The 21078-nt window shown below is 37.6% G+C and overlaps 1 protein-coding gene across 6 annotated transcripts in view; it reads right to left on the reverse strand.

Annotated features, from left to right (window-relative positions):
* METTL24 (methyltransferase like 24) overlaps nucleotides 1–21078 on the reverse strand; it is a 172736-nt gene that overhangs the window by 102723 nt on the left and 48935 nt on the right. For all 6 annotated transcript variants that reach the window (XM_016956145.3, XM_054686891.1, XM_054686890.2 and 3 more), the window contains one exon: nucleotides 10798–11026. In XM_016956145.3, the coding sequence (XP_016811634.1) occupies nucleotides 10798–11026 (229 nt within the window). The remainder of the gene's footprint in view (nucleotides 1–10797; nucleotides 11027–21078) is intronic.

The following is a 21078-nucleotide window of genomic DNA, read 5'->3' on the forward strand; positions in this document are numbered from 1 at the left end:
CAACAGGGCACAGAGTAGCCCAGTGCTTGTGCTCTGCAGGGACTGCGTTCAAGTCTCAGCGCTGCCCATGACTATGAAGCCATAGTCATGGGCAATGTGTTTCTCCTCTGGTCCTGTTTCTCCAAGTGTGGTACACGCCTTGTTACTCAAAGTACAGCTTCCCAGCCAGCACTATCAGCATCATCTTGGAGCTTACTAGAAATACAGAACCTCAGGTCTTACCCCAGACCTCCGGAATCACTAGTTGCATGTTAATTACATTCCCAAGGTGGTTCACGTATACATTGCATTTGAGAAATAATGGTGTTGAATATGATTTGGAGGCAACATTTCAAAATCTTTCATTTGTTAGGTATTTTAAAAATGTACTAACAAACAAACCTACGACAACTGGCTCACAAGTCTATGGACATTATTTGTTCAGATAATTCTAAGTAAGAAAGGTGACTCTATTTAAAGTTGATTTAAAGAAAAAGATGAAGGTGAGATGCACCCCTTTCCCCCATGCCAAACACAAAGCAAAAATAGGGAGAACTATTTGAGAGGGAGAGAGAGAGAAAAAGAAACAAAAAGGACACAGCAGAGCTCAAAACCAAGATGAACATCTCCATGAATGAACACAGGGCGGTGAGCAGGATGGCAGGCCGGAAATGGTGGGCTTCCATCTTAAAGTAGGTGGCAGTGGTGCTGGGTGTGCATCTCCTACAGGACATAGGAACTCAAGGTGCTCCCCTGAGAGAGCAGCCAGAGCCCATTCATTGTTTAAAGCCAGGGGCGGGAGTGGAACTCCTTGGCTGCAGAAAGGAGACTGAAATAAACTAACAACCACTGGCTGGAGCTATAGCATAAAACTAGCTGCTGGCCTAAGAAGATGGGAGGAGAGTGACACACTCTAGCAAATAGCAAATGAGCTGGACCTCTGATGGTTCAGTGTCTGAATAGTCCACATACTACTGGGAAGAGTAAGAGCCAAATGCTTATAGAAGACCAGGTCCTGAAGGTTACTGCAAAGTCACTAGGCAGAGAAGGGCAAGCCAAAAAGAAAGAGAAAAGCAAAACCAAACCAAAAACCTTCTACTGAAAATACATCAGTAAACCAAAATTCCAAAATACACACTGAAGTCAAAGGCTAAGAGAAAGAGTCAACCAATGCAATAATTAGAATGTTACTTCATTCCAAGACTAATTTTATTGAAAAATCTGACAAAAGTTTAAAATAAGTATGTTTAGGATGCTCAGCTCAATCAAGAAGAATATCAGCTTTCACAAACATGCAAGCAGTGGCAACAGACTTTTAAATAAAAGCATGCAAAACTAGAAAAGAACAGATGGATAGGAAAAATACCAATTAGAAACCTTGGAAGTGAAAAATATAGTCTTTTTTTTGTAAAAATACCAATAAATGGTATAAACTCTAGCCTGGATATAGTTAAAAAGAAAATTAAAGAATTGGAAGCTAGTAGTGAGGAATTTACCCTAACATAGGTCAGAGTGAATGAAAAAGCAATGAAGAGACAAGAAGGATAGACTTAGAGGCTCCAAAATACATCTAAAAAGAACTCCAAAAGTAGAGAATTAAAAAATGGATAAGAAAACATGGAAAATATTTTAACTGTTTGAATATTAACAAGGTACAAAATTCAAAAGATACAGAGTACAGAGTTTCTTCCTCAGCCATCTAGTTCTTCTCCCTGGAGCTTCCCAGCATCACTAGTTTCTTGCATATAATTTCAAAAACAATTATATGAGTGGTAGAATGGTGGAAATCTACACACACTCTTCTGCAATTTGCTTTTATTGAAATATAATTTATATACAAGGAAATTCATACAGTTTAAGGATATTGGTCAATTACTGTTTTTTCTGACAGGGTTTTGCTTTGTTGCCCAGGCTGGAGTGCAGTGGCTCAATTGATCCTCCTGCCTCAGCCTCCTGAGTAGCTGGGACTACAGGTGTGTGTCACCACACCTGGCTAATTTTTATATTTTTTGTAGAGATGGGGTTTTGCCATGTTGTCCAGGCTGGTCTCAAATTCCTGGCCTCAAGAGATCCACCCCCCTCAGCCTCCCAAAGTGCTGGGATTACAGGTGTGAGCCACCATGCCCAGCCAATTGACGACTTTTGATGAATGTATATACCCATGTAACCACCATAACGTACTCAAAATATAGAATGTTTCCATCACCCCGAAAAGTTCCTTTGTGATCTTTTCAGTAAATCTCCAACTCTGCTCCCTCACCACCTGCCCTAGGCAACCACTGATCTGATTTCTATCACCATAGAATACTTTTGTCTATTCTAGAACTTTATTTAGAGAATCACATAACAGGTGGTTTTTTGAATCTGGCTTCCTTCATTCAGCATAAAGTCTGTGAGACTCATTTGTGTAGTATGTGTCACAAAGCTATTCCTTTTTATTGCTCAGTGGTATTTCATCCTATATGGATGTGTGGTAGGTATATGGTATATTTAAGAGATATATTCATACCATAACTTCTCTACCCATTCACATATTTACAGACATTTGAGTTGTTTCCAGTTGAGGTTATCATGAATATAGCTTCTATACACTTTCAGTTACAAGCCTTTGTGCAGACATATGTTTTCAGTTATCTTGGGTAAATATCTAGGAATGGGTTTACTGGATCAATTGGTAAATATATGTTTAACTTAAGAAATTGTCAACCTCTTTTCCTAAGAGGTTGCATTCCCACTACAAATGTTTGAGCTTTCTGGTTACTCCATATCCTCACCATCACTTAGTAACATCAATCTTTTAAATTTTAGCCATTTTGGTAGTTATGAAGTGATATCTCATTGTGGCTTTAATTTTCATTACCCTAATAACTAATCATATTCAGCATCTTTTCATATGTGTTTTTGCCATCTGTGTATCTTGTTTGGTGGGGTGCCAGTTTAACTCTTTTGTTTGTTAATTGAATTGTTTGTCTCCTCATTTGTGGTTGTGAGAGTTCTCTATGTATTCTGGATACAAGTCCTTTTCTGATATATTTGTGATGAATATTTTCTCCTAGTTTTTATGTTCTTCACAATGTCTTTTGATGAGCAGAGAGTTTTGATCTTTATAAAGTCCAATTTATCTTTTTAAAATTTTTTTATGGTTTATGCTAAGAAATATACTGTCTAAAAAATGTTTGCATATGTCAAGGTTGTAAAGATTTTCTCCTGTGTTCTCTTCTAGAAGTTGTATAATTTTAGCTTTTATGTTTAGGTCTATGTTCCACTTCAAAACAATTTTCATGATGATGTGAGATTCAAGTCAGGTTTTACTTTTTTCCCATACAGATAACCAGTTGTTCCAGCACCATTTGTTGAAAAGACTATAATTTTTCCCATTGAATTATGTTGATGCCTTTATAAAAATCAATTAATTATATACGTGTTTCTCTTTTTTTTCTTCATTGCAGATTTTTTTTAAAAAACTTCTATTTTCCTTTTAGGAGTACATGTGCAGGTTTGTTATATAGATAAACCTGTACCATGAGGGTTTGTTGTACAGATTATTTCGTCACCCAGGTATTAAGCCTAGAACCCATTAGTTATTTTTCTGATCCTCTCCCTCCTCCCACCCTCCACCCTCTGATAGGCCCCACTGTCTGTTGTTCCCCTCTATGGGTCCATGTGTTCTCAGCATTTAGCTCCCACTTAAAAGTGACAACATGCAGTATTTGGTTTTCTGTTCCTGTGTTAGTTTGCTAAGGATAATGTATATATGTGTTTCCATCTCCAAATTCTCTTGTTGTTCCATTGATGTCTATCTTTATGTCAGTACCAGACTATCTTGATTGCTATCCCTTACATTGTCTTGAAATCAAGTAGCGTAAGCCTCTAACTTTCTTCTTTGTTTTCAAAACTGTTTAGCAATTGCTTTGCATTGTAAATTCTCTTTCTTAAAAATGTATCTCAGAAATTGTTCCACATCAGTACGTAAAAATTTGTTTGTCGTTTTTTTAAGTGGTTTTGTAAGTTGTCCATGAAAAGATATACAATTCTCCATTTAACTACTTCCACAATGGTGGCTATGCAGATTGTTTTCTACCCTTTGCTATTACAAACAATGCTGCAAATACAATAACTTTATTCATATATCTGTTCACACATGTGGGATATGACTGGGGCAAACTCACAGAAGTAGAATTGCTGGATTTGCATTTGCAATGTGATAGATATTGCCAAACTGCCCTACAGAAAGGCTGTAGCAATTTATATTCCTGCGACTTTTTATCTTTGATAATCTGATGAAAACATTGTATCTAACTATAGTTTTATTTGTCTTTATCTTAATATGTCCAAGTTTTAATATTTTTTCATATAAGCCATCTGAATCTCCTTTTCTGTGAACTGTTTTTCATCAACTATTTCTTCATCCAATTTTCTATCAAGTTGTGGATCTTTTTCTTAATGATTTGTTGAAGCCCTTCTATACCGGTGAAATTAACTCTCTGCTTATAAAATGAATTGTCAGTATTTTCGCAGTTTGTTATTTGTCTTTTAATTTTGTTTTTGGTAGTTTTACCATGTGGAAATTTTGTATGTAATCAAGTTAATTATTCTTTTCTTTTGTGACTTCCTAACTCCAGAATTTTTTTTTAAATCCCCATAGTTTTCTTTCTAATATTTTTATGGTCTTTAACAAAACTTTATTGGTTTAAATTTTTTGGTAAAAGGCATCAAATAAAGCTGAAAAAACATTTTTAAAATAAATATCCATAATTTTACTGACACATCCATCTTTTCTCTATGATTTGAGATAGTGCCTTTATCATATATCAACTCTGGAGGTATGTGGATTTATTTCTGGAGTTTTAAAATCTGTCCATTAATCTGTTTATCTGTTCATGCAATAGTACCATTTTTATTATTATAGTTGTATAAGAAGATTTATTATCCCATAGGGTTAGTAAACCACCTTTATTACTCCTTTATCAGAATTTGATTGGTTATTTCTGCTTGTTAATTCAATATGAACTCTAGAATCAGCTTCTTTAGTTCTGAAAAAAAAATCCTATTGGCAATTTTATTTGGAACATGTTAAATCAGTAGATTAACATAAGAAAGGGTTAATCATTATGATGGTGAGCATTTACATCGAAGCATGTACTATGCCTTTGAATTCGTTCAAGTTTTCCTTTAAGTCTTTGAGTGGCTAAGTTTTCTTCTTGTAGACCTTGCACATGTCTCATTAAGTTTATCTTTAGCTTTATTTTTGTTGCTTTTGTAAATAAACTTTGCTTCCTTTTTATATTCTAACTGGTTTTTATTCACAAAAGTGTAGTTAAAATTTTTTTGTATACTGTACTCAGACAACTCATTAAATTTACTTATTGTTTGATAGTTTTTCATTAGATTATCTTGAGTTTTCCAGTATACCATCATATTGTCTTCAATTAATATGTCCTTCAATAATAATAATATCTGCAAATAATAAAATTTTTACCTCTTTCTTAATTTATACTCCTAAATTTTTTTCTTATTGTATTAGCTGTTATCTTAAGAACTATATTAAATAACAATGGTGATTACACACTGTATGATTCCGTTTATAAACATTCTTAAAAATGACAAAATTATAGAAATAGAAAACAGATTAGTGGTTACCAGGGGTTAGGGAAGGAGGTAAGGGGAAGAAGGTAGGTGTTTTTATAAAAGGGAAACATGATCCTTAAAGTGCCAGAAATGTTCTGTATCTGGAATCTCTGTATCATTTCTTACAAGTGCATGTGAATCTATCTCAAAATGTGCAGTTTTTTTTTAAAGAGCTCTAATCTTTTTTTTTTAATGGTGATGATATAAATCCTTATTTTTCCCCGACTTTAATAAGGATATTTCCACTGTTTCCACATTAATTATGATGTCAGCTCTTGGACTGAGATACACTAAAGTAAGAAGCAATTAATTCAACTATATCAGCAAAAACAATACATACAAATGGATTAAACTCACATATACAGATAGATTTATTTTGGAAGTACTCATCCATTGCTTTCTGTTGCATTTTTTATTTTTTTATGTTGCAGAGATAAGTGTATGGTGAGAGAGAGTGAGAGAGAGAAAGCAAATGTGGCAAAATATTAACAAATGGTGAATTCCAGTGAAAAATATGTGACGGTTCATTATATTCCAGCAACATTGGCATTTGAAATTTTTTGAAAATAAAAATATGTAAAACTCCAGATAATAATAATGTGGGCACCCAGGTTGAATGGGTAGTTAACTTTTTATGATCCTTATCATGTTTAGAAGGAATATAGAAATACTGGATAATTTTATATATTAAAATTTTATAGTTAATTATATACTTTTTAAATCTAAAGGTAACCATGAAGAATAGAAATATAAGCTTTAGCAAAAAGAGGGGGGAAAACTGCAGAAAACCAAAGGCCAAATTTAAGAGAGTAGAAATTAGTCCCAATATGTCAGTAATCCCAATAAATATAAATATAAAAGCATTAAACACACCTATTTAAAGACATTATCAGGTTGGGTTTAAAAATACAATCCAGGCATATATTGAATACACTGCTCTTATAAGCTATACATAAACTAAAACTATATCAAAATAATGGAAATAAAAGAATCTAGAATGTTATTTCACATAAATACTTATCAAAGGAGAGCTAGCATGGCAGAACTAACATCAGATAAAACAAAATTTAAGGCAAAAAATATTTCTAAGAATAAAAACTGACACACCATATACACATGGTCAAATTTTCTTCCTGAAAGAGTGTATTATTTTCCATTTCCAGCAGCAAAGTGTATTATTCCCAACAAGCATTACAATACAGGACAGTATCAATATCTTGTTTATATTTACCAATTTGATAAGTAAAGAGAAAAACAAAAAGCGAGTCTTTAATTGCTTTTCTTTTTTTCTTTCTTTCTTTTCTTTTTTTTTTTTTTTTTTTTTTTTTTGAGAGAGGGGTCTGGCTCTGTCACCCAAGCTGGAGTACAGTGGAGCAATCATGGCTCACTGCAGCCTCCACCTCCTGGACTCAGTCAATCCTCCCATGTCAGCCTCCCCAGTAGCTGGGACTACAGGCACATGCCACCATGCCCAGCTAATTTTTTAAATCTTTTGTAGAGATGGGATGTGCTATGTTGCCCCAGCTGTATAATTTAATTTCAAAGCCCATATTCTCTCAAATGTAATCATAGTGACCACACAACAAAACTGATGCTCTGGAATCAATGGCGAGCTCCCAGCCAAGGGAGGCAGAAACTGGTAGTCCTGTGAGGGTTCAAGTGGACACTGAGCCTTGGCCTGGGTGGTGACAAGGGCAGGTGAAGGAAGACACAGTTCCCTGAGCTGACAGGCAGGGAGGCCAGCTCCCCCAGGGCATCTGACCAGAGGGCCCCAGCCCCAAGGTCTACATCTGTTCTGTGTGGCATGAATCTCAATTAATTCTCAGCAGTTTATTTAATTTCTATACAGCACAGTATTTACTTTCTATACAATCACCCACAAGGCTGTTCAGCGCCTGGAGGCAGCAAACTATAGTTCTCTACAACCAAGTCTGAAGATCCAATTGCCTTTCAGTTTCACACAAAGCTCTCATTAAAAACTCTTGAGTGGAACTAGGTGGTTAGCAACTTCCAGAGAAATGTCTGATATATTTTCCCCAGGAAAGAAAAGAAAGAAAGGAAGGAAGGAAGGAAGGAAGGAAGGAAGGAAGGAAGGAAGGTTGGTTCTCTATAAAATGTACTAAAATTGTTAATAAAAACCCTTTGAGTTTACTGAAAACAATTGAGTGACTAATTCACACCAGGCATTCTGCTGGAGACTTTCACACTATGTTCTCAGACCTACTTCTCAAAAAAACCCCACAATTTAGAAAGTATCATTGTCCTCATTTAACTGACAATCAAATTGAGTGCCAGAGAGGTTAAATGACTCGCCCAACGCCAAAAGCCAATAAGAGGACCATGCTTCAAACCTAGATTAATGAGCTTACATAGAGAAACCCTCAGGCAGCTCTGTTATTCAGAGTTATCAGCAGCATGGTTAAGACCAAAAATAATAGCTATAATTCCTCATTAACTAGCTCAGATCATTGAGGATACTCTGAATGTAACAAAGTCTAAAGTAAGAAAGACTTTAGAAAAAAACTATACATTATGATTAATATGAGCAGAAACTTCAGATTCAATATTTCTAGTTGCATTCTGAAAAAACTGTATGCTTAGTTAACAATAACCACTTCTGCAAAGAGTAGACAGTTAATCATTTCACATAATGCTGGATCCAAGTGATATTATTCCCTGACAGACTGGGCTTCTAATCCACATGGTTTTGCTGATGCAGCTGCTCTAGCCTGATGCTTTAGAACAGGCTTTTGATTTATAGTTTGAAGTTAAAATTACCAAAGAGTTTTAAAAGCAGTACAAAAGCCATTTGAATCTTTCTGTCACTATCTCAGAATACTGCTTTCATTTTTGCCCATATTTTTTCTTGAGTGGCTGGAATCTACGTATGGATATACAGAATAGGAAAACTAACAGCGGAATAGGGAAATTACTACAAAACTATATGAGATATTTTAAAGTTCTGAAATAAAACAGCTAAAACCGCTTTGGTTTCTACACTCACTTTCAGAATAAATGAGTGAAGGTGTGAAGGCAGAAACGCTGACATTTGTTAGCGTGTTTTTTACTATTTGCTTCCCCTGCCACAGCCACATCCTATTTACCACTGTCTGTACCTACAGAAAAATGAAAACAGATCGTGCTTGCTACACGACACAAACAAGGTTTCCATTTATCTAGCCCCGCATAGCTCCTAGAAGCATTTTCCTAAGGAAAGCAATCACTCGCTGACGGGTTTAGTTTTGTTGTTTTTGTTTTAAAGCATTCACCAAAAAAAAATCTCTATGGAAGAATATCAATATCTTTTAAATTCTTCAACAAGGAATTAAAACAAAAAAGGAGCAAATGCATTCCTGGCAATTCTGTGCCAGATCACTTTCATTGTAAATATTTTTTTAAAAAATAAGTAACCTTAGAAACATAAGCATTTCTCCTTTCTAGGCATCATTGTAAATATTTCTGCTATCTCAGGAGCAGCATTGCAAAAGGTCTCATGCTTTATCCTTAGCATAAAAGTTGGCCCACTGCAGCTCCCATGGAGCTAAACAAACACAATTCAGGTACATACCTTGTTATCTAAAATTAGGTAAATTATATCCGCAGATCACTTTTTCAAAGTCTTATTTTATCCTCACCTTTACCAAATCTTTTGCTACAGTATTATTGGGGAAAAAAATAAGCAAAATGGCATTGAGTTTCTCTTTTTCTCCTACTCAGTCTTTTCTTTGAAGAGTGGTGCTGGAGAGGGCTAGGATGTAAAGAGCATAAAGGAGGAACAGCAAGACTCCTAACTGAACACAAAGAATAAGTAGTTAACTCTTTGAATAATCTAAAGTTGACATATTAGAGAATTAGGCCTGTAATTCTCAGCTGTAAAAAACAGATCTACAAAGGTAACGAGCAGCAAAAAAGAAAAAAACAAAGCCCTAAATAAAGTTCTGAAAAATGCTTCTGCTTCTTCCCACACATATGAAAAACATTAACAGCATGTAAAAAGGAGTTATCTTCTGAGATTTTACCCAAAAATCCTATATGTGTCTCACTAAGGCTCCTGACTATTAAATGCCGCCAGTTACCCTTGGTGGCAAAGCAAAATACAAATTAATAGTTAATTGCGTGTTAAAAGAACAGCAAATTCTTTGAAGTTGTTCTTGAAGAAGCATGGGCTATCTAAAGGTTGTTTAAAGGATGAAGAGGAGGAGGAGGAGGAAGAAGAAGAGGGGGAGGAGGGACAAGGAAGAGGAAGATGAAGAAAGGAGGCAGAGAAAAGGGAGGAAGAGGGGAGGAGGAGGAGGAGGAACAGCAATGCAGGGAAAAGTTTCTTACTGAAAATCAAGAAGCCAACTCAAGTTTAAAATTGAGTCTCATGCACACTGTTTCTCAAATAGAAACACCCATTCTGACCTATTCTAAATCACATGGCATCTCTGGCTGGGAACACAGGCCAAAATAGCCAAACCCAAGAAAGGCTGAAGATCAAACACAAGCCAACTGCACTCAGGAGAAATTCTCTAGTATCTGCCTACAGAATACAGTTAGCTCGGGTATACTACACTAAAAATTGCTTTCAAAGAACACAGTTCAAAGATTGTTTCTTTTTTGCTGTCCATTCATAATAAAATGTTTGCAGAGATTTGACATCCTTTGATATAATTATATAATTTGTAATGTACATAATGTCCATTCAATTTTATAAAGTAAATCTTAATCAAAGCTATATATATTTTCTGTGTAGAGCCTAGAGGTTCAAAATAGTGAGAAACATGTCACAACAGTGAGAAACATGATACACAAGCAATATCTTAGTAAACATAACCCCGATTTTTTTTTTGTATTTGAGGTCAACATAAGTAGTTTGCTCTTTCTGGAAAGTGTAAGTCAGTTGCCAAATGAAAATGGTATTCTTCAGCCTGTGCCAGAAGTAAGTTTCTTAGTCTTCTTGTCTAGTCTTGGACAAGACCATTAACATTACTCAACAGCAACTAAAATCTTCACATCAATTTAAATATCTCTATCCTTGCCAACACTTTATGTCTAGAGTTGACTCTATAAATAATGTTGGGTGATTAGTAAGATTAAAATTGGACCTTCAGCTATCCAATGTCAATGTTGCTATTCTTGGTTTGCATTTTAAAAAGCTGATGGGTTTGTTTACTTTATTCAAGTATAAAATCAAATGAAAAACCTCACCTTGTGATGTCCAAATTCATTCAAAATGCTTCCCAGTTTTCTGGTGTTGCTACGTGGTTTTTGGGCAGCAACAGCTGGATGGGGATCCCGCCAGTCAATGGACAAGCGGTGATACCAAAGGTGCTGACTCTCCAGAATGTGAGCTGACTTGACACTAGGATCAAAACGATGCACTTCACATCCATTGTTGGCCATGCTAACCTCAAAATGGGTATCATCACTTCCTAGCCTATAAAGAAAGAGGACGGAAATCAACAACAAAAAATGCAATGAAGCAAAGTGTTGGACTAACAAGATGACAGTTCCAAGGCCAAGGTTCTTAGTTATATCAAGCCTTCTCCTGTTTTAACCCATGGCTAATGTACACATTCAATAAACTTTCTTTCACAAAAAAGCATTATTGCTCAAAGCTTCTGGATAAAAGATAAATTATCTGCTAGACAAAGACCAGAGAATCACATACTCAAACATGTAGGCGCATCATCAAATTGTTTTTTTTAAGTGATGTAAATCACAGTAGCAATGAAACAAAGAAGACTATCCAGTAGTCTTAGATTTTCTTAGAATATGTCCACAAATATAAGCCCCAGGATTAGTTCTCTTGAGGAGAGATGTGTTCTACTAATGAGGTAATTTGTCTCCATTCTAATAGCCACAGTGTTGTGTATGCAATTTGACTTAAAGACAACAGCTGTTTTCTTAGAAATGTAATATATTTTTAAATAGTGCAAATAAGAAAAACGGCAAATGTATGTGATTCTACTGCATCCGAAACTCAAGAAGCAGAGGGTTTCCTCACCTAAATTCACATCAAAAGGGGAAGAAATTATGAATTAATTGTACTTAAGTACTCAATAGGTAGCACATCATATGGAAAATAATAAACTTACAAATATTGAATTGACTCAGAAATATTCCCTATTTAATGGTGCAAGGATCGTCACTTTGATTAAAGCACCAGTTTTAATGAAAAGCATGAAATTAACTGAGAATGATTTTTTTAATGGTGATTATGGCTTCTCTGCCCCAATACTGTACTCATATGTGATTTAGGATACCAAAATCCCACAGAGTAGCTACACTACTTGGCCAAACCTAAACCCAGTGCAGAAATACTTCATTCTCATAGATTCTACAATTATTTTGTAAGTGGATTTTTTTCAATAAATACAGTGAGCCCTCCACAGCTGTGGGTTCCATGTCCACAAATTCAATCAACATGGATCAGAAATACAGCATTGATGGGATGCAGGAGCCTACGGATATGAAGGGCCAATGTTTTGTATCTGTAAGTTCCACAGCCAGACTTGATAGTTCATGGATTTTGGTATCCGTTGGTGGGGAGAGGGTGGCCTAGAACCAACCGCCAACCCCATACGGAGGGATGACTGACCATTGCATAATCTGGAAATACACAAGTTCAGTGGATAATAATTAATTACCTTATTTTAATTAACTAAAATAAGCCTTCAGTTCAGAGATCATCCACCGAGACACGCTTTTTTTTTTTTTTTTAGATGGAGTCTGGCTCCATCACCCAGGCTGGAGTGCAGTGGCGTGATCTCAGCTCACTGCAACCTCTGCCGCCGGGGTTCCAGCAATTCTCTTGCCTCAGCCTCCCAAGTAGCTGGGATTACAGGTGTGCCCCACCATGCCTGGCTAACTTTTGTATCTTTAGTAGAGACGGGGTTTCACCATGTTGCCCAGGCTGGTCTCGAACTCCTGACCTCAGGTGATCCACCCTCGTCGGCCTCCCAAAGTACTGGGATTACAGGCATGAGCCATGGCACCCCACCTAGACATTCTTAATACAGGCAGCCCTCTGTATCCACAGATCTGATCCACAAATTCAACCAACAGCAGATTGAAAATATTCGAAAAAACAAAAATAAAAAAATAATACAACATTAAAAATAGCAAAAATAAAAATCAATACAGTATAATCACTATTACATGGCATTTACATCGTATTAGGTATTATAAGTAATCTAGAAATGATTTAAATTATGCAGGAGGATGTGCATTGGTTATATACAAATACTACACCATTTTATATCCAGGACTTGAGCATCCTAAATTTTGGTCTTTGCAGTGGTCCTGCAACCAACCTCCACAGGTGCTGAGGGGTGATTATAGTCTTATTTGCCTCTTCCTCACCCTTCACCCAACTACACTGCTCTTTTTCCGACTGCATCCCATGGTAAGTCAGCCCTCTGATGTCCCTCAGCCATAGCTTTTTCAACCCTTTTTGCCTGGAGAAAATTCAGCACTCCTCTCACAAGCACTTCCATTTCTTCCACCTAACAGATCCTGTTCCCTATTTTCTACCACCTATTGAATCCACACAGCTCAGACCACTGAAGTCTCTACCCCAGTTTTCCATGATCTAATCTGGTGTGGCAGATTGACTTGTCGACTCTGCTCCTTCAACCCTGCACCATCCACACTACTCCATGCTCATCATGAGAAAGAGTCCTTCCCTGCCCCTTGACTTTTTGGCTTGGCCATGTGCCTTGCTTTATGGAAGGAAGTGGGAGTGTGCCAGTCCAGATCCTAGGCCTTCAGTGCTTCTGTTCTCTCTCTTACACTGTCATCATGATAAAAACGTGCCCTCGAGAATTTGCACTCCAGCCAGTCCACCAGCCCTCTGTAAAATACAGAACCTCCCTCAGCCATCTCAGCCTGAAGTAAAGAAAGCCTCGCAGCTAAGCCCATCCTGGATCAACTGAAGCCCAGCTGACCTGCAGACATACAAGCAACAGTAAAGACATACAAGCAACAGTAAATAACGGTGATTGTTAAGCTACTGAGTTTTAGAGTGATTACACAACCAATAGCTAACTGATATACCTGGCATTAAATATAAATTCAAGAGTTGCAGTTGAAACTACAAAGCATCTCTTTAGTAGATAGATTTGTTTTTATATAGATCAGAATATTGTAGAACTCACCTATCCAAAAGGAATTTTCACTTAATTAAATTTGTCAAAACTTAGATGAACAAAGCAGTGTTATTGTAGGTCACCAGCAGAAAAGGGCAATTTTATATTTTCATTAAGAGAACGTTATGGCTGGGTGCGGTGGCTCACACCTGTAATCCCAGCACTTTAGGAGGCCGAGGTGGGCGGATCACGAGGTCAGGAGATCGAGATTACCCCGGCTAACACAGTGAAACCCCATCTCTACTAAAAAAATACAAAAAAATTAGCCAGGCATGGTGGTGGGCGCCTGTAGTCCTAGCTACTCGGGAAGCTCAGGCAGGAGAATGGCATGAACCCAGGAGACAGAGCTTGCAGTGAGCCGAGATCGTGCCACTGCACTCCAGCCTGGGTGACAGAGTGAGACTCCATCAAAAAAAAAAAGAGAACGTTATGTCAAAAAAAGTACTCATTACATATAATTTGTATATAAATCTAGAGTGAAATATGTGAATAATTTCTTCCTCTGAATTGTCAGAATGTTGTTTTCAAGAAACAATATTGAGGTATATATACACATATATATACACATATGTATATATACACATATATACATATATACATATGTGTGTATATATACATATATACATGTGTGTGTATATTTACATATGTGTATATATACATATGTGTGTATATTTACATACGTGTATATATACATGTGTGTATGTATATACACACATATATACCTTAAAAAAGGTAATTAAATTAGCCACATACAATTCTGTAACTGTTTGTTAAGACACTTTATTATATATTCATATGTTTTCTATTTAAACTAGTTGCTTATAATTAAACAAATACACATAGAAATACTCAAGTTGTAAGAAGTATGTAAATTGAAAAGAGTTTCTGGCAAGATATGGCTGAATAGAAACAGCTCTGGTCTACAGCTCCCAGCGAGACCAATGCAGAAGGTGGGCAATTTCTGCATGTCCAACTGAGGTACCCAGCTCATCTCATTGGGACTGGTTAGACAGTGGGTGCATCCCACAGAGGGCGAGCAGAAGTAGGGTGGGGCGTCGCTTCACCCAGAAAGCACAGGGGGTCGGGGAACTCCCTCCCCTAGTCAAGGGAAGCCATGAGGGACCCTGCCATGAGGGATGGTGCATTCCAGCCCGGATGCTACGCTTTTCCCATGGTCTTCATAACCCACAGACCAGGAGATTCCCTCGGGTGCCTACGCCACCAGAGCCCTGGGTTTCAAGCACAAAACTGGGCAGCCGTTTGGGCAGACACTGAGCTAGCTGCAGGAGTTTTTTTTTTCATACCCCAGTGGTGCCTGGAATGCCAGCAAGAGAGAACCATTCACTCCCCTGGAAAAGGGGCTGAAGCCAGGGAGACAAGTGGTCTTGCTCAGCAGATCCCACCCCCAAGGAGCCCAGCAAGCTGAGATCCACTGGCTTGAAATTCTCGCTGCTAGCACAGCAGTCTGAAGTTGACCTGGGACGCTCGAGCTTGGTGTGGGGAGGGGCGTCTGCCATTACTGAGGCTTAAGTAGGCGGTTTTCCCCTCACAGTGTAAACAAAGCCTCTGGGAAGTTTGGACTGGGCAGAGCCCACCACGGCGCCTCAAAGCTGCTGTAGCCAGACTGCCTCTCTAGATTCCTCCTCTCTGGGCAGGGCATCTCTGAAAGAAATGCAGCAACCCCACTCGGGGGCTTATAGACAAAACTTCCATCTCCCTGGGTCAGAGCACCTGGGGGAAGGGGCGGCTGCGGGTGCAGCTTCAGCAGACTTAAACATTCCTGCCTGCTGGCTCTGAAGACAGCAGTGGATCTCCCAGCACAACACTCGAGCTCTGCTAAGGTACAGACTGCCTCTGCAAGTGGGTACCTGACCCCCATGCCTCCTGAAGGGGAGACACCTCCCAGCAGGGGTCGACAGACACCTCATACAGGAGAGCTCCAGCTGGCATCTGGCAGGTGCCCCTCTGGGACAAATCTTCTAGAGGAAGGAGCAGGCAGCAATCTTTGCTGTTCTGCAACCTTTTCTGGTGATACCCAGGCAAGCAGGGTCTGGAGTAGACCCCCAGCAAACTCCAGCAGACCTGCAGAAGAGGGGCCTGACTGTTAGAAAAAAACTAACAAACAGAAAGCAATAGAATTAACATCAACAAAAAGGAAGACCGGGCAAAAACTCCATCTGAAGGCCACCAACAGCAAAGACCAAAGGTAGATAAATCCATGAAGATGAGGAAAAACCAGCGCAAAAAGGCTGAAAATTCCAAAAACCAGAATACCTCTTCTCCTCCAAAGGATCACAACTCCTCGCCAGAAAGGAAACAAAACTGGATGGAGAATGAATTTGACAAATTGACAGAAGTAGGCTTCAGAAGGTGAGTAATAACAAACTCCTGTGAGCTAAAGGAGCATGTTCTAACCCAATGCAAGGAAGCTAAGAACCTTGATAAAAGGTTAGAAGAATTGCTAACTAAAATAACTAGTTTAGAGAAGAACATGGATAACCTGATGGAACTGAAAAACACAGCACGAGAACTTCATGAACCATACACAAATATCAATAGCTGAATCAATCAAGTGGAAAAAAAGGATATCAGAGATTGAAGATTGACTTAATGAAATAAAGTGTGAAGACAAGATTAGAGAAAAAAGAATGAAAAGGAACAAACAAAGCCTCCAAGAAATATGGGACTATGTGAAAAGACCAAATCTATAATTGATTGGTGTGTCTGAAAGTGACGGGGAGAATGGAACACACTTCAGGATATTATCCAGGAGAACTTCCCCAACATAGCAAGACAGGCTAACATCCAAATTCAGAAAATACAGAGAACACCACAAAGATACTCTTTGAGAAGAGCAACGCCAAGACACATAATCATCAGATTCACCAAAGTTGAAACAAAAGAAAAAAATGTTAAAGGCAGCCAGAGAGAAAGGTCAGGTTACCCACAAAGGGAAGCCCATCAGACTAACAGCAGATCTCTCTCTGCAGAAACCCTACAAGCTAGAAGAGAGTGGGGGCCAATACTCAACATTTTTAAAGAAAATAATTTTAACCCAGAATTTCATGTCCAGCCAAACTAAGCTTCATAAGTGAAGGAGAATAAAATCCTTTACAGGCAAGGAAATACTGAGGTATTTTGTCTCTACCAGGCCTGCCTTACAAGAGCTCCTAAAGGAAGCATTAATTAAAATTAACTCAAGATGGGTTAAAGATTTAAATGTAAGACCTAAAACCATAAAAACCCTAGAAGAAAACCTAGGTAATACCATTCAGGACATAGGCATGGGCAAAGACTTCATGACTGAAACACCAAAAGCAATGGCAACAAAAGCCAAAATTGACAAATAGGATCGAATTAAATTAAAGAGCTTCTGCACAGCAAAAGAAAGTATCATCAGAGTGAACAGGCAACCTACAGAACGGGGAAAAAAAATTTGCAATCTATCCATCTGACAAAGGGCTAATATCCAGAATCTACATGGAACTTAAACAAATTTACAAGAAAAAAACAAACAATTCCATCAAATATTGGGCAAAGGATATGAACAGACGCTTTTCAAAAGAAGACATTTATGTGGCCAACAAACATGAAAAAAATCTCATCATCACTGGTCATCAGAGAAATGCAAATCAAAACCACAATGAGATGCCATCTCATGCCAGTTAGAATGGTGATCATTTAAAAGTCAGGAAACAACAGATGCTGGAGAGGATGTGGTGAAATAGGAACGCTTTTGCACTGTTGGTGGGAGTGTAAATTAGTTCAACCATTGTGGAAGACAGTGTAGCAATTCCTCAAGGATCTAGAACTAGAAATACCATTTGACCCAGCAATCCCATTACTGGGTAGATACCCAAAGGATTATAAATCATTCTACTATAAAGGCACATGCACACATATGTTTATTGCAGCACTATTCACAATAGCAAAGACTTGGAACCAACCCAAATGCCCACAATGTTAGACTGGATAAAGAAAATGTGGCACATATCCAATATGGAATACTATGCAGTCATAAAAAAGGTTGAGTTCATTTTCTTTGCAGGGACATGGATGAAGCTGGAAACCATCATCCTCAGCAAACCGAACACCACATGTTCTCACTCATAAGTGGGAGCTGAACAACGAGAACATATGGGCACAGGGAGGGAAACATCACACACCGGGGCCTGTTGGGGGGTGGGGGGCAAGGGGAGGGATAGCATTAGGAGAAATACCTAATGTAGATGACGGGTTGATGGGTGCAGCAAACCACCATGGCACATGTATACCTGTGTAACAAACCTGCATGTTCTGCACATGTGTCCCAGAACTTAAAGTATAATAAAATAAATAAATAAATAAATATTATTTAAATAAAATAAAACTAAAAAAAAGAAAACAGTTTTTTACCACTAGAAATTTTAGCCATTAATTTCCAGAGATGATCATGTTTAGCAGTTTTTTATATATCTTTCCAGAAATTTTCTACATATATACAAGTGTTTCTCTATTATAAATACCATAAGCACACACATACACATATAAGTTAGTCATTAAATAGTGGGAAACTTTTATATAATGCATTAGATAACATAAAACGATTTGTAATTTTTTGGATTAATTTATGTTATACTTTTACTATAATCTTAATATATAAACATGTACCACATTGGAATGTAATAAACCATATTCATTTAATTGATATATAAAATTCTTACTTTCATTTATTTGCAATGGTACTTCTTCAAGCATAGTTGAAATTGGTCAAGTTTGTGGTCACGTAAAAAGCAAGAGGAGGAGTAAATGTAATATGCACAGGTGTTACAAAACATGGCCCAAAGCGGTAAACCAGGAGTCAAATCCAATCCAGGTAGATCCAGAGCACGTGCTCTCTATATGCCACCTCGTTGCTGATGAGCACAGGACACAGGATCATGGAAGGAATATTTGTGATCTCAGGTCTAGGGAACTGTCAGTTACCAGACAATAACGCTCCATGAAGAAAAGGGCTATGTCAATCTTGCTCATTTCTAAGTCCCCAGTGCTGAATAGATGAGTGATGACAGACAGACCTACAAAATGCTGCCCTAAGTGAAATAAAACTATGAGGCAGGGTCTGGAATTCTCAGAACACACAGTACAATATTCAGTATCCAAATGTTGCCTGTGGTAAGCTATATTTTACTGACTTATTCATGTTCATAAACAAATATTTATAGAGCATTTTACATGTGCAAGGCACTACACTGGACACCAGGGACAAATGGATAAATTAAACATGGTCCTTGATCTGAAGAGGTTCACAAAGTAGTAATGAAGATTTTTGAACAAATAATTATAATAAAAAGACAACCATTATTTATAGCAAAAATGTATTTAGTCTATAAGGAAATCATGTTCTGCTGTTATTTAACTAGAAGGAGAATACATTATAGAAAATTTTGCTTGAAAGAAATATTTTATTTAATGTTTATTTAATGAGGCAAGAAGTATAGATCATATGGCTTCCATCTCAAGGTCTTAGACAACTAGTCCATTTTTTGCCAATCTGTCTGTATCTTGGCCACAAGGAAAGGTAAAAGGGGAAGTGATAGTCTCATCCTGTCTTCTTGGGGAAGTTGCACACATCACTTCCATTCGTAGCTCACTGCTTAAAGCTATTCATATGGCCATTTACAGCTACATGGAAGGCTAGGAAATACAGCCATCAGAAAGGTGGCCATGCTCCCTGCTAATCTCAGGAGTTCTGTTACCAAAAAAAGAAAGGGAGAATAAATATTGAGGGACAATGAGTAGTTCCTGCTACAATCCATTTCTGAAATAATTAAGCAGTTAACATGTATATTCAAAGCTATATACCTTTGAATTAAGACAGCAACCTCTCCCTCTCTATGAGGAAGAAACAAAATTATGTAATTCATCCTGACAATATTGTTCTGCATATATTAATGCTGGGGTTAGAAGTAACTACAAACTTTTCAACATAGAAGGACCATTAAATCTGAGAGCTGTTGAAGAAATAGGAAGGGGGAGATTTATAGGGCTAAATTTTCAAAGGTAATAGAATAATAGTGGAGCCATCTTGATCCTCTTTCTCTGATGTCTTAGAGAAAAACAACCAGGATCCCTGCAGGCAGTTGTGTGGACTGTGCACTGAACAACTCTGGGAGATGTCATTCCCATCATAATCACCATAAAAATGATTTTCTAGCAGTAAAAGTTCTTGAGGGAGGGGTGCCCTTTCCCAAATTGTATAAAGGTATTCTTTGGACAAGCTGCAAGTGGTACTGCAGTCCCATGCCCTTTAACACTGCTGAAGGGCAGAAGGGGTGGGTTGTGGCACTGTTTCAGGCCCTTGATTATTCTTTTAAAAATATTCTTGAAAGTATTAAAGTGAGTGGGCTTTGATGTTCTCCCGGAACAAAAAACTCACAACGTAAGCACATGAAAAGATGCTCAAGATTATTAGTCAGTAGGAAAATGCAAATCAAAACCACAGTGAGATACCACTTCACATCCACTAAGATGGCTGTAATCAGAATGATCAATAATAATAAGTGTAGGCAAGCATATGGAGAAATTGGAAACCTCATAGATTACTGGTGGGAATGCAAAATGGTATATAGCCAAGAGAAATGAAAACATATGTCCACATAAAAACTTGTACAGGAATGTTCATAGCAATATTATCCATAAACACCAAAAAGTGGGAACAACCCAAATGTCTATCAACCAATGAATGAATAAATAAAATGTGATATAACCATACCAAAATTCATACAATGGAATATTATTCAGCCATAAAAGGGATGAAGTACTGATACATGCTGCAATGTGGCTGAACCTTGAAAATATTATGCTAAGTGAAACAAGCCAGTCACAAAACGCCACATATTATATGCTTTTATTTATGTGAAATGTCCAGAATGGGTGAATCTACACAAACAGAAAATAGAATAGTGATTGCCTAAGGATGGCGGACTGGAGATGGAGGGAAGAGGGTTGGAGGGAAATTGAGAGTGACTGCTACTGGGTACAGAGGCTTCTTTTTTGGGGTAATGAAAATGTTTTAAAATTGACTATAGTGACTAAAAGAGCCATAGAACTGTATATTTTAAATGGATGAATTGTATGGCATGTGAAATATATCTTAACAAGCATTTTTTTAAAAGGTAACAAAACAAATAAAATGAACTCAGAGCAAAGACAGGGAAAGTTTTTAACCCTCCCATTGAAGGCAGAGGGTTAGAAGAGGTAAGACAATTAGTGTTTTCCCTAGGAGTTTCAGTCCTCCATTCTTCATCCTAGCAGGAACCACAGAATCTGGCCAAATAACTACCTAGATCTTCAAGCT

Source organism: Pan troglodytes, chromosome 5 (assembly GCF_028858775.2).
Source record: "Pan troglodytes isolate AG18354 chromosome 5, NHGRI_mPanTro3-v2.0_pri, whole genome shotgun sequence".
Lineage (NCBI taxonomy): Eukaryota > Metazoa > Chordata > Mammalia > Primates > Hominidae > Pan > Pan troglodytes.